The 18,392-nt window shown below is 35.2% G+C and overlaps 1 protein-coding gene across 7 annotated transcripts in view; it reads right to left on the bottom strand.

The window, feature by feature from the left end:
• The window catches only part of Nbea (neurobeachin), a 494,166-nt gene that overhangs the window by 415,281 nt on the left and 60,493 nt on the right, over positions 1 to 18,392 (bottom strand). For all 7 annotated transcript variants that reach the window (XM_041659254.1, XM_041659249.1, XM_041659252.1 and 4 more), the window contains exons 3-8: positions 17,196 to 17,296; positions 16,856 to 16,951; positions 16,189 to 16,310; positions 15,290 to 15,416; positions 11,853 to 11,972; positions 9,312 to 9,458 (exon numbers count right to left, since the gene is read on the bottom strand). In XM_041659254.1, the coding sequence (XP_041515188.1) occupies positions 9,312 to 9,458; positions 11,853 to 11,972; positions 15,290 to 15,416; positions 16,189 to 16,310; positions 16,856 to 16,951; positions 17,196 to 17,296 (713 nt within the window). The remainder of the gene's footprint in view (positions 1 to 9,311; positions 9,459 to 11,852; positions 11,973 to 15,289; positions 15,417 to 16,188; positions 16,311 to 16,855; positions 16,952 to 17,195; positions 17,297 to 18,392) is intronic.

The raw sequence follows: 18,392 nt of genomic DNA, 5'->3' as shown, positions 1-18,392 counted from the left end.
CATGGAGGCTGGTACCAAGATAAAGAGCTTGCTCTCTACAAACTGAGAGCATTGCTCCATTGGTAAAGACAACCCTCACACAACTCAATGAATATGGAGAAGTCAAGCTGATGCCTTCGTAGAATCTTCACCCCTCCATTCTACTGTCTTGGTAAGGGAAGATAATCTGTGGGCTAGCAAAAGGGAAACATAAACACCAACCTAAGCTAAAAACTTCTTATGTATAATCTGTCTTGCCTGCAAAATACACTAAGGGAATTGAGGCACAAAGTTTGTGGGAGTAACCAACCAATGTCTGATTTAAGTTAAGGCACACTCCACAAAATGAAACTCACACCTGACACTCACCAAGAAACAGAGATTAGATAGCCCAGGGTCCTAAGCTAAAACCAAATACCAAAACAACAACAACAAAAGTAGCAATATAATGACTCCAAATGACATTCTGCTACACTCACAGATCCACACTTTGTTCACTCATCAGCAGAGAAAATTCCTCCAGCAGCAGAGGGAACAAAGAGACCCTCAGCCAGACATTACGCATACAGTGAGAGATCTTTGAACCCGCTTCTCTAGATGGAATGTCTCCATCAAATCCCTCTCTTCAGAGTTCAGGTAACCCCACAAAAGAAGAGGCTGAAAAAGCGTAAGCCAGAAGGGATGGAACGCCAGGGTAACAAGGCCCTCTAAATCAAATGAGCAAGGCTCATATGAACTCATAGAGACTGAAGCAGCAAGCACAGGGTCTACATGCACATATATTACAGTTTTCAGTTTAATATTTTCTTTTAAAATAGCAAAGATCAATGTTTATTAAAACTTTAACCATAAATAACTAAAGTGAATAAAAAGGGTCTTTTGCTCTACCTTTACTCCAACATCTAGGTCCTCTGTTCCTTGCCTTTTGGAGAAAACATTGCATTGTGAAATTTACTATGCAGATATGCCAACAGAAGAAAGAGAAGAAAGAGAAAGAAGTTGGCTTCCTACTCCTGACATCAATTTCTCTACATTCTACCTAGTTTAGTATTCTTATGGGAGTCCTGAGTATGTGAACGACTGTGTCTCGAGTTCTTGCAGCTCTTTTCTTTCTGGTGGTTTGCCTTGTCCAAGTCTGATGTGATGGTTTTTGTTTTATGTTATCATATTTTATTTGGTCATGTTTTGTTGATATATCTTAGAAGTCTGTTGTTTTCTATGACAGACAGAAAGGAGATTCAGATGAGAGAGGAGGTGGGGAGGACCTGGGAGGAAGAATTCTTAATCAGGATATATTGCTAGAGGAAAGAATGTATGTATAATAAAAAATAAAAGTGGAAAAATAAACATTCTTAAGAACTTTCAAAATAGATTCGTATTTAAAATTTCTTCTAAATAAATAATAATATATTTATAAAATTAGAACTTAATTTTAGTCTCAAATTTCCTAAAAAAATACAAATATATATAAAAATATAAGTAAATATATTATAGATACTGTCTACACAGAGAATGTACAACAATATTGCTGTTACACATTATCATTCTTATGAGACCTTACATTGTCTATTAGCATGGCACCATGAGAAGACCTGACATAGAACAGTGGCTTCTTATTCCAATGATGTCATATGTATTGGTTTTATGCAAAATAAAAAAAAATTGAGGAGAATATAAGTAGTTAATAAAGAATACAAAACAGACTGAAAGAAATCGGTAAACAGTGTAAGATCACATATATTTCTAACATCCTGAATTTAAATTTAATTTCTTTTCAAGAACAAAGACTTTTCTGATAATCTGAGTTCAATACAGAGGCAATCAAATTTAATTGGTGCCTTCATTTAGGCAACTTTCGCAGTTTACAAAGAATTACAGAGAATTCCAAGTACAACTGTGGGAGCAGCTTAATTTTTTTCATATATACCTATTGCTTTATACACAAAGCTGGTGATACTGTTGCTGTGTTTTGGTAAATAATTCTTCTAAAAAAAAAAAAAAAGAACTGGCATATCCATCTTGGTAGGCCCTGAATACACTGAAAGCGCAATTAAGAGAAGATGAATGAATTCCCTGTCAAAACACATTACATCATGTAAAACCTACAGCACCTATCTCCAGGAAAACAAATCACATCACACAGAAAAGAAGAATGAACAGAAGGACTTGTTCTACAAAACGAATTATTTAGCACTCATTTATTCACACGCTCATGCACAAAGGATATAAACGCATTATACATAAGCACATTATTACTTATGTTGCATACATCATCCATTTTAGTGTTCTTTTTAATCAATTTAAAATTATACAATAATCTTTCCTTATGATACTATTGGCAGCTAGGCTTCACTAAAGACTGGCTGTTGAAAGATATCTCAAGTCAGGAAATGATGTCAAAGGACAGAAGAGAAAACGTCCAGTGAGTTAAACCCCCTGAATGTCCTCTATTAGGTTGACTCACAGGATCTTCAGCTTTAATTTCCATGATAAAATGTCATTCATTTTGTAGTAATGTAGAATGTCTGTGGATGTGGGCATAAATGTACTCTGACTGGATCAAAACTTCAAAATCCCCAACCAACAGCAGAGGTCCACGTATCTCTACTATATTAGTGACAATAGTTGTTTTCCTAGGACTCACAGAATTCTGGCTTGTAAGACTGTTTTCTTTCCTAACTTTAAAAATACAACAACAACAAAAACTTTGTTTCATCTCTATGATTTTCTTTGTGTGGTTTTCCAAACCATTGCCTCCTCAATCAATTTCCACTTTTCTTTCCCTGTTTTCAACAGTTTACTTTATCTTTGGCTCTCCATTTTTCTGTCTTGTTTGTTTGGTTGTTTTTTGTTTGTTTAATTGACTTTTTATCGTGTTCTTGTTTTATTTGAGCATCTAAAATTGTTTATTGGACATCAGCCTGGTTTCCAAAGGGAAGGCTGGACAAAAATATTAAAACAAAAAACTGAACAAAGACCATGAAGAACCAATCCTCCTCTAACCTGGGTGCTCACCTTGTGATTTCTCTACCTCCCTAGAATTTGGACACAACCAGAAGAGAGTTGGAGATGCAGGTAAACGAGCCATCTAACTCAAAATACACAGATGGATGACGGTCAGGGACAGAGCCATCTGGGACACTGTGCAGGCATTCTGGCTAGGGTGTGAGTAACAGAAGAAGTGGAGGAGTTTGGAAGCTGGAGGCATGGTACTAGGATTTTCTTTTCTGGAAACTGGCCCCACAAAAGTCCTGTAGGCCAGATATGGCAGTGGCTAGCATCTCAAACTGACTTCTTTATTATCATCTGCCTTTCAGATGGCTGCCATGAATAGGTCCCCAGAACCTCTTTGTCTAATGTAGATGCAACACTGCATATGGTATTTAACACTGATGGCATAAATCCTAATAATGGTTTCTGCAGCATTATTAGGTCCTCCTTTAAAGTACTCCTGGAATTCTGCAAGGAAGAACTGGTAGACTTCCAGTGTCCAGTCTGCAGGCCCCAGCTACTTCTTGTGCTCTTCCTCCTACGTTTTCTCTTGGCCTTAAAGATAAGCAGTTTGGCATGACTCCAGGCTCTTGGCCAACTGCCAGATGAAATGCATCAATATGGGCTGGTAGGAGCACACTTGCCTGTTTCATTTCCAGGCTGAAGCATAAGTTGGCTGTGTCCTCACACACCTGGTGAACACTGTTCAAAAGGTATCTTTGGCTGTCATTCCAATAGTTAAGTAGGAGGAAATGTCTGACCTATTTTTCAAATTTCTCCACAAAGGTCTTGTGTTTCTTTCCCCTCACCTCATCTTCCTTCTCTGGCTTGGCACTAATCATATAATTGATGGAGTCATTATACAAATTCCAGGTAAACCATTTTTGCAGTTTCCTTAAGTACAGGAGCACTAAACCACAGCATGCGCATGCACCACAATGAACTCTCTGTGCATCTCCTCCAGCTGCTGCTCCAGTTGCGCTCCTCACAAGGCGCTATGCTCCTCAAACAGCGTTGGGCCTCAGCCATCTCCAGCTTCTTCAGTTGGAGCTGGCACTCATGCATTCTGTACTTGCAGGAGCCCCATGCAAGCTATTCCATCTCTTTCTGAAATTGGTTCAAGTGTGTAACTCTCTTTAAATTTATTTTAAGAGAATTTATCACACCTAAAATATTTTTACATTAGTACTTCAGATATTCTTTTTTGTCACTTTCACTTATGTTTAACATATTAGGAATACCAGAACACAAGAGAACAAAATTAACCAAAAGTTAACAAAAAGTTAATCAAAGCAAGCTTAAAGAAAAAGAATAATGTTTATATCTGCATCATGTTCTAACACTGAGCCATAGTAAGAAAAAGGTATGATTCTGGCCCAAAAGTAGATAGTCCAACTACTGTAAAAATCCATATAGATGTTACTTAGCCAATAGAAACAGATGTACTGTACAGCCCAGCTACACCATTCCTGGAACGTAACTTCCCAGAGAACACCAGTTCAGTACATCACAGACACTTGCATGTGAGTGTTCATAAGGCCCAGTTACACCATTTCTGTGATATATGTTTCCCCAGAGGACCCCAGGTCAGCACACCACAGAGACAGTTGCATGTGCGTGTTCATCACAGTTCTAGTCACAGCAGCTGTTAGGACACCAAACACAGGCGTTATACAACAGGATGACATATAAATTGTGACGAAAATATGCAATGAAATTCTTTTATTTAGCCACAGAAAAGAATGAACCTGTCATTTGCAGGAAAGTGGATGTAACTAATAAAACTAATTATATTTATAAATTTAAGTCAGTTTCATATAGTGTTTTTTGTCATTTGTGGTTTATACATTTTGTATAGATTAAGAAAGTCATGCTTGCGTGTGTAACATAAAAGTAGAAGTATAGCTGCTGCAACCCACATGAACAGCTACGAAGGCAGCTAAACACAGAGATATCCCTAGTTACAGCACTGTGAGAATTTTTTCTTTGAAGATTTTTCTACAATGGTTATGTGGTTCTTAAATGGGAACTCTATTGGTGAAAATGATGTGTCACAATGGAAAAAGGTAGGAAAGTCCCCTCTTAGGGAGTGCAAAGAGATACAGGAGTAACTGCTGTGGGACAATGGTCTTGTACCCTGTCACTTGTATTATTTTAATAAAACACTGATTGACCAGTAGCCAGGCAAGAAGTATAGGCAGGGAAACCAGAATAGGAGAATTCTGGGGAGAGGAAAGGTTCACTCTGAAGTCTTCACAGAGGAAGCTAAACACAGAAGAAGCAAGATGAGAATGCCTCACTGATAAAAGGTACCAAGCCGCATAGCTAACACAGACAAGAATTATGGGCTAATTTAAGATGTAAGAGTTAATAAGAAGCCTGAGCTAATAAACCAACCAGTTTATAATTAATATAGACCTCTGTGTGTTTCTTTGGGATTGAACAGCTGTGGGACTGGGCTGGAAAGAAACTTCTGCCAGCAGGTAAGGGTCCAAAAATATGTAAATGTTCCTGTCAGAATTTCTGGGTCTCATTTGCTTCTTTTTTATATTATCTAAATTTCCTAATAAAAAATTGTCAAAGAGTTTTGCATATACAAACTGTTGAATATTAACTGTGCTTTGTTATTTCCAACTGAGAAAACTCATCTGTGCTCATGCATTTGCAATCTTCAAAAACAAAGGCTAAGGTGGCTTGAGACTTTTATTACTTAGTATGATAATTTCTCATGCCATGCCCACAATTAAAGTTATTTCTTGTGTAAAGGTCAGAGTTTAATGTAGGCCCCTGATACCCTATATAAGGACACTATTCATAGAAGAAATACAATGGCTTAGGACTTCTATTAATTTTACCACTGCTTTAAAAGAGCATGCCAAGAAAGAGTCAAATGATGAATTTCTAATTCACAAAGGCATGCTGGCTCCTTTCTGAGTAGAAGAAGCACGCAACACTTAGGTCTCACCTTTCCCTTATGTGCTGCCAGGAAGCTCCTACTGATTCCTAAACTGCTTACAAAAGTGATATTGGATTTATACTTTACATTATTTATCAACTTCTCACCTTTATTCATATTTTGTCACTGTACTTAATATCATTTAATTGGTGCTTAAGCAAAGTTACTTCACAGTGTGGGGAGATGGCTCATCTCATCAGTAAAGAGTACCTGCTATTCTTGCAGGCTTTCTGGGTTCAATTTCCAGAACCCAAACAGCAGCTCAGAAACATCTGCAAATCCAGTTCCAAAAGACCAATTCCTTCTTTGGGAGTCTATGGGCACCAGGCACACACATGGTGCATAAACATAAATGCAGATAAACACTCATATGTGTGTGTGAATGCATATACATGTATGTGTATATATAAGTGTATAAATATATGCAAGTATTTATTTTTTAAAAAGAAAAGTGAACTCAAATATTTTATGATCAAGACAAGGAGAGACTAGACACATTTTAAATAAAAAATATTAAGACCATCCCCATGCAAACTTAACACAAGGCAGAACAAAAATTCAAATGGAGAAAAAAAATCATGAAATTTATAGATAAATGAATAGAACTAGGCAAAAAAAATCATTCTGAATGAGGTACCCAAGACCAAGAAAAAACAAATATGGAATGTGTTTGCTTTTATGTGGGTATTAGCTGATAAATCATTAATACTGAGGTTACAATCTGTAGAACCACAGAGGTTAGGACTATGAGAGACAGATATATCTTGTTAGGAAAGGGAAATAGAATAGTGATGGATGGGGGGACTGGAATAAGAGGATCAGTGGGAGGGAGAGAAGAACGGGAGTTAAGGGACGGAATATGGGAAGAGACAGCTAACATTAAGGACCGATTGAAGGTAATATGGCAATCTACTACAGTAGAAGTTTACTAAAATATATACATATAAGAAGGTGATCAAAAAAGATCACCAAATAATGGGCAGAGTCCCATCTGGCCATCTCTTGTAAACAAATGAAGTTTCTAGTACCTGAACTGGTTATATCAAATTGAGTTGTTAACCAATGGGTCCTATGGAAATCCCCAAACAACTCATGCTGTTGCCAAAAGTATAGGTTGCTAGGTGGCTCTCCACAAACACCAAGGTCCCATTGCTAAGGACAATATCCACACAACTCAATGAACATGGAGAGGTTGAACTGATGGCTACATAGAGCCTTCACCATTCCAGCATCATTAGTACTGGAAGGTTCTCTACATGCTACCAAAAAATAAATGTACACACCAACACAGCTACAAACCAGTGAATCAACTGCAAGATATGCTAATGCAATGGTGGCACAAAGCTTGTGAAAGTAACCAACCAATATTTGATTTGACTCAAGGCCTCTCCATGAACTGAGATATTAAACACCCAACACTGTTTGGGTGGCCACAAACCTGACACTAGATAGCCTGGTGACCTTGGGGAAAAACAAATACTAATGTTCTTTAAAAAAAGAAAAGTAGCAATAAAATGTCTCCTAACAACTTTCTGCTATACTCATAGGTCAGCACTTTGTTCAGCCATCACCAGAGAAAATCCCCTTCCACAGCAGATGGAAACAAATACAGAGACCCACAGTCAGATATTATGCAGAGAGTGAGAGATCTTGGAACACACAGCCCTAAATGGAATGTTTCATCAGATTCCTCCCCTCAGGATTCAGAGAACCCTGCAGAAGAGAAGGATGAAAGAGCATAAGATCCAGAGAGAATGGAGGACACTAAGAAAATAAGGCCTTCTCAATCAACACGAGCTGAGCTTATGTGAACTCAAAGACTAAAGGAGCATGCACAGGCCTGCATGGGTCTGCACCAGGTGCTCCGCGTTTATAATATGGCTTCCAAATTAGTGTCTTTATGGGATTCCTGAGTGTGGAATCAAGTGCCCTCTCTTGGGCTCTTTTCCTTCTGTTCATCTGTCTTTGTCCAACTTTGTTGAGTTAGTTTTTGTTTTATCTTTTATTTTATTTAATTATTATTCCTTAAAAGTTTTTTTTTCTTTTTTTCTCTAATGTCAGAGAGAACCTGGGAGGAGTGGAGGGACAGGAAACTATAATCAGGCTATATTACTTGAGAAAAGAATCTATTTCCAATAAAAGGGGGAAAGAGAAAATTGGGGTAGAAGCGAAAAGTGGCTATACTAACACCAATTCATATCTAGGCCTAGTGAAACAAATAAAACAAAATGGACACAAGATAGCTGCATGTTATGCCACTATTGCACAAAACAGCAAGACTCTTGTATGTATTTTGTTATTAAAATCACTGGAAATAACCAGACCACTTTAAAAGAATAATTTTGTTACTTACATATCTAAAATAAAACAAAATAATAAAACATTAATATGAATGTAAAATGTTTTAAAAGAATATTTTAATATTTAGTATTGCTCTTTGAAACAAACTTCCCATTAATTTAAACATCAAACTCTTTTTTAAAAAGCAACATTTTAATACAAGACATGTGCTCCTCAAACATTATCAACTTGACTGATAATGTATAATATCATCTGACCTCCAAATAGTCTGAAATTATACATATCCAAATGTGATTTAAGTAATTTACCCATACATACCAAGTGTACTTATTAAAAACTAATTCACAGGTATAAATACTGAATCTTGCCTAAAAGGCATCCATTTCAAAAGGTAAATAGAAATCGGAATAATATAAGTCAGCATCAGTGGTTTTGTGACAAAAGCATACCCATTACCCTATTCTTCATGACTGTAGGGACATAGGTGAATGAATGATCTCAATAGGACACAGCATTTGACACTGCTTCTTCTTCTAAAGCTCTCTTTTTTTCCATGGCACCCCTTCCAAGATGTCATTTTTATTAAAGATTTATTTATATATGTATTTTATTTGTACGAGTGTTCTACCTGGATGCCAAAAGAGGACATCAGATGCTGTTATAGATGGTCGTAAGCCACCAAGTGGTTGCTGGGAATTGAACTTGGGATCTCTGGAAGAGCAGCCAGAGCTTTTAACCCCTATGACCTCGACAAGTCATTTTGTTTATTTGTAATATAATGTACACATTACAAAATCTGAGATTTCAGATACCACTTTAATAAGCAATATACTTTTAGAAAATAAGTTTATAAAAATTGACAACAAAGGGCATGTCTTTAATATCAGAACGCATTTATGAAAAATAAAAAGTTCATGAAAGAACTATAGTTAAAAGTGGCAGACAAAAAGGAGCATCACAATAAGGTTCAAAAAGTTGGGATGACACTCATAATGAACAAAGATTTTCATTAAATCTACAGTGTTACAGTATAGTATACAACAAGACCTCTGCAGGGAATTCATAATAATGTGACCATTCCTACCTTATAACCAGGTCCTAATTGATGAACTGCAAATATCTGTGCCGGGTTAAGAGCTTCACTGAACACATACACGGCCCCAAGCTGACCACAGAATACCCTATTGGCATCAGCAGTTTCTGAAGATCCAAGAAAGCACTTGTCATAGCTCTATTTTTAAAAGTCACAAGAAATGAATTGTTATTTTTAAAAGACAGATCATTTAAGAATATACTTCTTCATTAACATAACTATGTTAAGATACCAATAATAGTGAAAGTACTGAAAAAACTATTTCCAGGTATTTCAATAATAAAAGTCAATGAACAAGTTTTAGAGAAAATAACAACAGTTACATAGGAGTTAAGCACACACCATCCTTCACATTCTCAGATTTGACCACTTTTTCAAATTGTAATACTAAAGACAAAGAGTTTATAATTGAATTCATACCTCAGAAGACAAATTATAAATTGTTGACTGAAGCAAAGTTAATTTCAAATTGCTAATATTCACAGCTGATCAAATTTAGAGAGGTTAAAGTGAATCAAGAGATAGACTTTATCAAATCTTGACTATAAATCCATAGTATTAATTTTTTTTAAATTCTTCTTAATTTCTCCACATGGATATACCACAGTTTTTTTCTGCACTAAATGATGGAGAAAATCAGCCTCTTCGTTTATGAGTAGGGATTATACAGGAACAAATACACAATAATGATTCAATCTGCTCACAATATCGTCCACTAAATGATTTCCCAAATTGAAAGTATGGCACACCTACATCCTTTCAATGCCAAACACTGAAGCCAGAAACAGTAGTTACTGCCCAGTGCCCTCCCTCAGGATATCCTGCACATTAATTCTAATAAAAACACCAATATTCAGCTATCAATATAGACAGAGCCACAGAGAAATCAATTAGTGAATAGACAGATCTATCAAATATGAAATCCCATTTGTGCCTCACACAATAATGAAATAAAATGTTAATGGAATACAAGAACTCATCACTAAATAGTCAAGTGTAATTTAAATTGTGTAAACTAAAAGTTATTACTACATAAGGAATTTGTATATGCCTAGGCTTCTCCATTTCTTGAAGGACTATCAGCGAATATAAAAATCTTTTGTCTTTTTTTTTGGGGGGGGGGATGTTGTTCTAAATACTGTCTTTTCAGTTTCAGTCAACAAAACTGCAGGGGCTTTCTTTATAATATGTTAGAGACTGCATCCCCCTACAATATCAGTGTGTAGGAAGAATCATATTTCTGTGTTCTTATTTGCCTGTGGTTGCCATATGAGTCTGTTGGGCAGGAAAACACATTTCTCCTATAAGGAAGGGCACAGGAAGGAACTTTCTAAGTTCTGTGAGTTCCAGGTAGCTTCTGTGTATAGTCATATTGATTTTCTCTTTGCTGTTGTGTCTTAAAAAAAATGTTCTTAGTGAAAATCCAGGAATCTTAGCTTCCCAATCATACAAAACAAGATAAAGTCTACTTGGCTGGATCATGACAACTTGTCACCCACAGATAGGAGAAAATGTAAACAGTACCATTCATTTAAGAGAAAACAGAACAAGAGAATACAACCTAACCCCTGACCTCCAAGGTATTAAAATTAAAGGAGATGCACACAAAATTTAGAAGTTTATTTTACTTGTTTTTTCTTAAAAATGAGTCATTACGACTACAACTTGGTATACTGAAAGAGTTGTGTATCACTGGCCTCAAAGATAATTTCAGCACTACAAACCACGTTTCACTTTGGCCCTAAAATGCCAGGAGAAAGGGAACACCCAAGCTACAAAAATAGCAAGCATTTTTGAGAATTCAACTCTATGTCTCCTCTATCTAGAATCAGTGTCACCTGCTCCAAGACAAACACACAAAGTGAAGCAAGTGTCTCTGTGTTTTGATGGCAAAACATCCTGAATGTGACCTGTCTTCTGTTTTCACAGTCCTTTTCCCTAACAGATTCCAAGCACTGCAGTCATATTGAGGTCTCTTTGTGTTTTTTTTTTTTTTTTTTTTTTGTGTGTGTGTGTGTGTGTGTGTGTGTGTTCGTTTGTTTGGGTTTTTTGATTTTGAGATAGTGTTTCTCTGTCTGTCCTGGAACTCTGACTGTTCTGGAACTCACTTTGTAGACTAGACTAGCCTCAAACTCAAGAGACCCAGCTGCCTCTGACTCCTGAGTGCTGGGATTAAAGGTATGTACCACCATACCTAGCCAAATTGAAGTTTTTACAGTATAAACTTGGGAAGCTTTTTGCCCTGAGTCAGATGGCAAGCCCAGGCCTATGTTTGCATATGAGATACCTATATGAACCTAAGACACCACATAACCTCATCATATCTTTAATTTTTTAAAATATCATTAAATCATGTGTCTGAAACAACTGCATACTATATTTAAAAGTTAAATATAAATTACGTTAATTAAAAATTAAATATAAATTAATAAAACCTTTCGAACAGAAATTTGCATTTTCTACAAAATAGTCATTACTTATATTACAATAGGAGAACATATTGTAAAATACATTTAAGAAATTTAGACTTACATCATTTGTGTTAACATGCCAAGCCATGTCACCATAGGATACCAGCTGGCCATTAACGTAACAACGGATCTCACTGTTCCTCCATCGATTGTAGATGTGGACAATGCTGATCATGTACCACTGCAATACAACAACTAAGATGTCAAATGTCACATGCAGTTATTACTGTCTAAAATATAGTCACAGCCTTTGCACTTCCCTACAAGAGGTCTCAAGAAGTTTGCATCTCATGGCCCTTTCTCCCATTTCTTATGCCCCTCATGAAAGAAAAGGCAAGGGAGCTCCCAACCCACAACACTGACAGACAGAAAAAGAAGTGACTGCTTATGAACTGATGGAAAGGCACACAGCATTTGAAGGCAATCACAGAAAAATCACGATGAGTGAATACACTTCATATGTAACGCTCAGGATGAAAAAAAATGCTCAATGAAAAAGGGGAAATAATGTTGAGAGCAAAAGGATGCACAGAGCCTTCATGAAACCTTCCTCTGTTTAGATATCACAGCATCGTAGCAAAGTGACCTTTTGCTTTCTGCACAATGGTTTATCCCTAAATATCATGGGAAAAATGAGATTATATCATAATAGTTTAGAAAAATAACTGGCAATAGTGCTGAAGTATAGCTGCCAGGCAAGTGTGGATGCCGATAAGCCTACAAAGCTTCAAAAAGGAAACCATCAGAGCCTGAATTAAGAAGACGAATACACTGAGTCAGAAAACTAGGAGTTTTCAATAGTTTCACTTAAATGGATTGATAACATTAACTTATTTAATAAAATATGATGATCAGGTCTAGAGTTTTGAAACAAACAATTTATTTAGATCATAAGTACAATACTTAAGATATATGAATACATGAATGTATAAATTAATGGTTAAGTTAATCTCAGTTAAGTTATATTTATTTTTCTGTTTCTTGAGATGATCAAAATGTAGTAGATAGAAGTGAGTTTTCACCATTTCAAAGGACCCCAATGTTTGACATATTTTTATGTTAAAAACAGTAACAGAGTAGAGAAGCATACTGACACTAATCATATATACTGTGACCTATATTCAATTTTGAGATTCAAAAACTGGTACACAAAAGTGTACAACAAGAAATAAGAAAAAGTACATATACTGATACTAAGAATTCCTGAGGTTATATATTACAACAAAAGAAAATAGGTAAAAATGTAACACATTTATTTACACAAATATCACTAGAAGCCATGCACTGACCACTTTTTACAAATGAGGTGACATGCTAATAGTTACACTCATTTTCACAGGGTCAGACACCTCTTAAGTGGTGCTGCTGGGTGCACGGCTTTTTAGGAATGGTCAGTAACCCACTCACTGTGGTATAGTTTTCCCTTATTGAAGTATAATAAGAATGTAACTACCACAACTCCTGGAAAATTAAGAAAGAAAAAATAGATGATTTTTCTATAATAACAATAAAGCCAAATAATTATAATTATGATTTTCAATTTTGAGATTTATTAGAATATTTGCAAAAAAAATTGAAGCTGAATCAATCCCTGGGACCTACTCCTCACAAGAGCCTTTGCCATCCCTGTATTTAAAATGCAAAAAGAAATAGGAGTGTGTTTTCATAAGCAAACAGGGAAAAAATAAAATGTGAACAAATGGATTGAACTGCTTTTACTTCACTAATAACAATTCCACCTGCTTGTTTCTTTTTAACTTCTACCTGATTTTTGGTATTGTTATACTTTATTATAAAACTTTCTTATAATTTCCATTAAGGATCTGGGTGGATGGAAAGGGGAAAGGATCCGGTAGGAGTTGGAAAAGGGAAAACCATGATCAGAATATATTATGTGAAAAAATGTATTTTAAATAAAAAAGGAAACTACAGTATTTGTCAAAAATATATATTTCTAACATTTGCAATTCTAATAATCTTTATTTATATCCAGATCAGTGGTTCTCAACCTTCTTAATGCCACGACTCTTTAATATACCTCCTCATGCTGTTACTTCATTGTTACTTCATAACTATAACTTCGCTACTGTTGTGCCCTATATTGTAAATATCTGCTATGCAGGACATCTGATAAACAGCCCCCACAAGTTGAGGAGCACTGACCTAGACTGATGGCACTTATGTCTTTAGAAAGCAAAAGCTCTTTTTATTTAAGTATTTTTTCTTGTGTCTCCATGTGTGTCAGTGTGAAGGTGTTAGATCCACTGGAACTGGAGTTAAAGACAGTTGTGAGCTGTCACTGTATGTATTGGGAGTTGAACCTGGGTTCTCTGGAAGAAAAATAAGTACTCTTAATCTTTGAGCCATTTCTCTAGATTAAGTCATATTTTTATATAGCTACCCAATTTATTGGTATTCTACTGAATTCAATACTCTGACAGTCATTTGAAAGAATAAAAATGAATCCATAACAAATTTTAATCAAAACACTCACTAAATGGGCATATAAATGAATGGCGAAGATTTAAAAAGAATAATCTTTTGATACAGTGCTGCCTAGCATGCATGAATCTCCTTGGTTGAATCTCCAGTGAGGAGAGGAGGGAAAAAGGGAAGGGAGGGAATGAACCCAGAAAAAGATGACACCGAATTGTTACAAGGTAGAACAATCTGAGAGGATGTGATATAAAAACTAAGAACTGCAAAACCACAGAGAAACCCTGTCTCGAAAAACCAAAAAAACATGGACAAAATGTTTATTTTGTAGTTATTGAAAAGTAAATCATTAGCTTAAGCAAATGAATATCAACAAGAAGATGTCTACTATTAGTGTATAAAATAGTTTAAAAAGAAACAAATCAAGATGAAGAGAAAGCAATGTGAAAAAGATAAGTAGCAAATAATGAAATTTCAAAAGGAAATAGAAGTATTCTTAAAGACATAATACATAGTGCTAGAAAAGTAATCAAAAGAAGATGAAGAACATGCCCCAATTATTATGATGACAGACATCTAAACCAGAAGATGTCAGCACGTATGTGAATGTGGACCTGGAGAGAGGAAACTCAGTGTTTTTTGTTCTGAGGTTTGAGAGTGAAAAGGCACCCAAGTGGAAACATCTCACAATGGTGAGAAAACAAGGAAGACAGCAATGAAGAATAAGAGTACAAACAATTATGAAACTGAATAAAAATCCCAGTTTTTTTAAAAGAAAAACAAAGTTCTGTCCACTGTCACGGTCACATGCCTAGGTCCTACAGGTATGGTATTCAGTAAATATTCAGCAAGTTCTTCCTGGAAGAATAAGATCAGACTCAGCAAATGAATAAGCGTTGCGAGAAACCACACATAAAGGTAAGAAGAAATCACAGGAAAGAGAAAGCAGTGAAAGGCAGGAGTAAAGTTAAAGAACATTACAGAAGTCAAAGCAACAAAGTCCTGAGACAAGGCGAATGGCAACTGACATGATGTCCAAGGGAAGCGTCCTCTCTGCCCTACCTTGCGTGGTTGGAAATCATACTTCACACAGTGCTGGAAACCTTTGCCTTTGGACTTCAGAGATGTGACTATCAAACAGTTGCCAACAAAATGAGCAGAGTAACCAACTCCTTTGCTAGTACGAAAACTGTATTAATACAAGAATATAAAAACTCTGATTAAAAGAAATATACCAACACCTACTAAAACCTTACACAATGAAACTTAATTCTCCGTATAGTCATAGTTAATACATTGGCCAAATAGAAATTTTAAAAAACATAAGGTTTATAAATAACTAAAAAATTAAGGAATTTAACTCAGGAATAATAGACCATGAAAACTTTTTATACTTAAATGTAAAATATCACAGACATAAAACAAATTAATGATCAAGGTGTCTGCTGGAAAGACTTCATCTACTGTGAAGGACCATCTCCACTTAGCCATTCAAAACTCACTTCAACATAGTCCATGTTGTTAATAACAACTTGGTCTCAAGTTTTCAATGTTTATCAAAAGATCTTACGAAAAAAAGCCAATTTTGTAATTATGTGAGTAAACAAATAAGTATGTGTATTTCAGTCTAAGTAAGAATATGAATACTAAACAATCTTATTTAGATTTCTTTCCTGGCTATTATTATTTTTAGCCCCTAAGTCTACTTGTCGAAAAGAAAGACAGCGTAAACAAACTCTAGTGGGAATTGGTGTCTTAGCTACTACATCTGATACTAGATGATCCCGCTAACAGATTTATCTTTGTTTCTTATACTGTAATGGAAGATAAAATAAAAAAGACACTTACCTAGAATTGATAGTAAATAAATAAATATTAACTATATGGGTTTTACAGTAATATTTAATTTCAATATTCAAATTCATAAAAACAAAAGTCCTATAATTAAGCATATTACTTACCAATAAAGATAAGGTTTATCCTTATCAACATTAATGTTATTTAATGGATCCATACGAAACCAAGTGTTGAGAGTGAAGCCATTCTGATAAGGCCACTTTGCAATAGGAGGCAATGCAATTGCCTACAAGATAATGAAGCAAGGTAAATTATCAGTTAATGAAATACAAAGTCAGTACAATCAAACTTCCCTTCTCCAAACCTTCCTTTAATTCCAATAATGTAGACACATTTGACTACTGACATTCCTCAGAATTTTCTGATTCAGATTCTCTATGCTAGTTTTTGTAGGACTTCATTTTGTTAATGCAGCTGGAATAGTTACAGCCAGGAAAAAACCTGCCCTGGAGGGTGTTAATGGAGTCAGGGACAAACTCTAAAGCACTGGAAGCCAAACATAACAAGTAAACAGGGCACACGTGATGCATATTCACAATCCCTGCCTCAGGAAAGCTGAAGCAGGAAAACTGTGAGGTAGATGCCAGAGTTACATAGCAAGATTGTCTCCAACCCCATCCCACAACAACAACAACAAAAAAACCACAGACACATACAATATGATTTTATTTTCATTCATAGGACAATCTAGAAAGGACAAACTAATAGAACACCAAATAAACTCAAATAACAGAATAATAGGTAAAAATAAATACATGTGTTTAAACTTACCGCAGCACTACACCCAGGAAAATTGAAGAATGTATCAGGACCATGTCTTTGTGGCATCTGATTAAGAACTGACAATAATTTTACTGCATGCCTTGGCTAAGAAAACAATAAAAGAAACAATAGTTGTACAAAGTTAACAATAATACCTAATAGAACACTTTTAATCAATGGACTGTATGGTAACTATTGAGAAAATTGTATTGAAAAGATTTACTAAATGGTTTAAGAAGGAAACAGTTATCATTACTAGTTCAAATACATGGCTCTCCAGGGACAATCTGTTCAACAGTAATTATTAATGTACTGATATTGAAGACTCATCCCTCTGACCACAGCTTACCCAGATTCCACTTTCTCCTCGAAGCATGCTGAATAAAAGCTTCAACTCCTTGACAGTGATGCTGTAGCTGGCAAGAACCCCCAGCATATCAACCAGAAGATCTGCAGAGGAGAATAAAGTTATTCTGCACTCTAGGCATGAGCACATCTGGCAAGCAACTATATTTTGAAAGGGGCAGAGAGTTACCAAATGTTACTTCTATTTTAAAAAATCTAATATACCTAAGTGTCCTCATGAATGCTTCTTCGGATTCGTGATGCAGACAGAGAGATTTGTTACAAGTAGGAAAAGGAAGGTAAAAATATTTAAAGGTACCAAGACAGCATTGAACAATGGCTATTTTAAAACTGGCAGCTGACCAACAAAACATGGTGGTGAACCATTTAACTCTAGGTTAATATACAATTTTAAGAATTTACTCAACATGAAGGACTATTCCAAATGCTTTATATGTACAAATATCAGAAAGCCTCAAATCAGACTATGAGTTTTAAATATCATCATCTCATTTTAAAATTGGGCAAATTATGGCCCAGACTATAACTTAGTCACACTGCTCAAAAATGCATGCCCAGCAAACATCAAAGTCAGCATTCAAACCCAGACAATTATGAATTCTCTCACTTTCACTCACTAATCTACAACTAGATCTAATTTAAACACAATGCTACTGATTTTCATTATGCTAATGTAATATTTATGAATCTGTAACAGACACAAGACAACAAATAATGAGAAAAATCAATCTTGTATCTGATAACTTTCCCTACATATCATGATTAATACTTCTCTCAATATTCTTTGTAAAAAATTAATCAACTAAATATTGATACATCTCACATTCTAAAGTGCATATATCATATACAAGTTAATAAAAATACAAACATATATATACTTACATATAAAAGTTATCAACAATTGATATTAGAAAGTAAATTAGAAAATAAAATCCATATTGTCAAATACACAAATTAATGACTGGAATTTGAAAAACTAAAATATATATTCAAAATTAAATATGGTTATCTTCAACAATAAATAATTCATTATTTTTTAATTACCAGCACAATATGTAAACAATCTCTATGGTAAAATTTTGACAGTGTGTATGCCATTTTTGAGAGATCTTTAAATGAAGCAAAATATCTCATTATTTAAATAATTAAACTGTATAAAAATGTTAGTGCATAAAATTAG

This window comes from Microtus oregoni, unplaced genomic scaffold (assembly GCF_018167655.1).
Source record: "Microtus oregoni isolate MIOR12 unplaced genomic scaffold, Mior012 000010F_ref0000083, whole genome shotgun sequence".
In the NCBI taxonomy this organism is placed as follows: Eukaryota; Metazoa; Chordata; class Mammalia; order Rodentia; family Cricetidae; genus Microtus; species Microtus oregoni.
The sequence above is the reverse complement of the archived record's forward strand: the minus strand, read 5'-3'. Positions and strand labels throughout refer to the sequence as shown.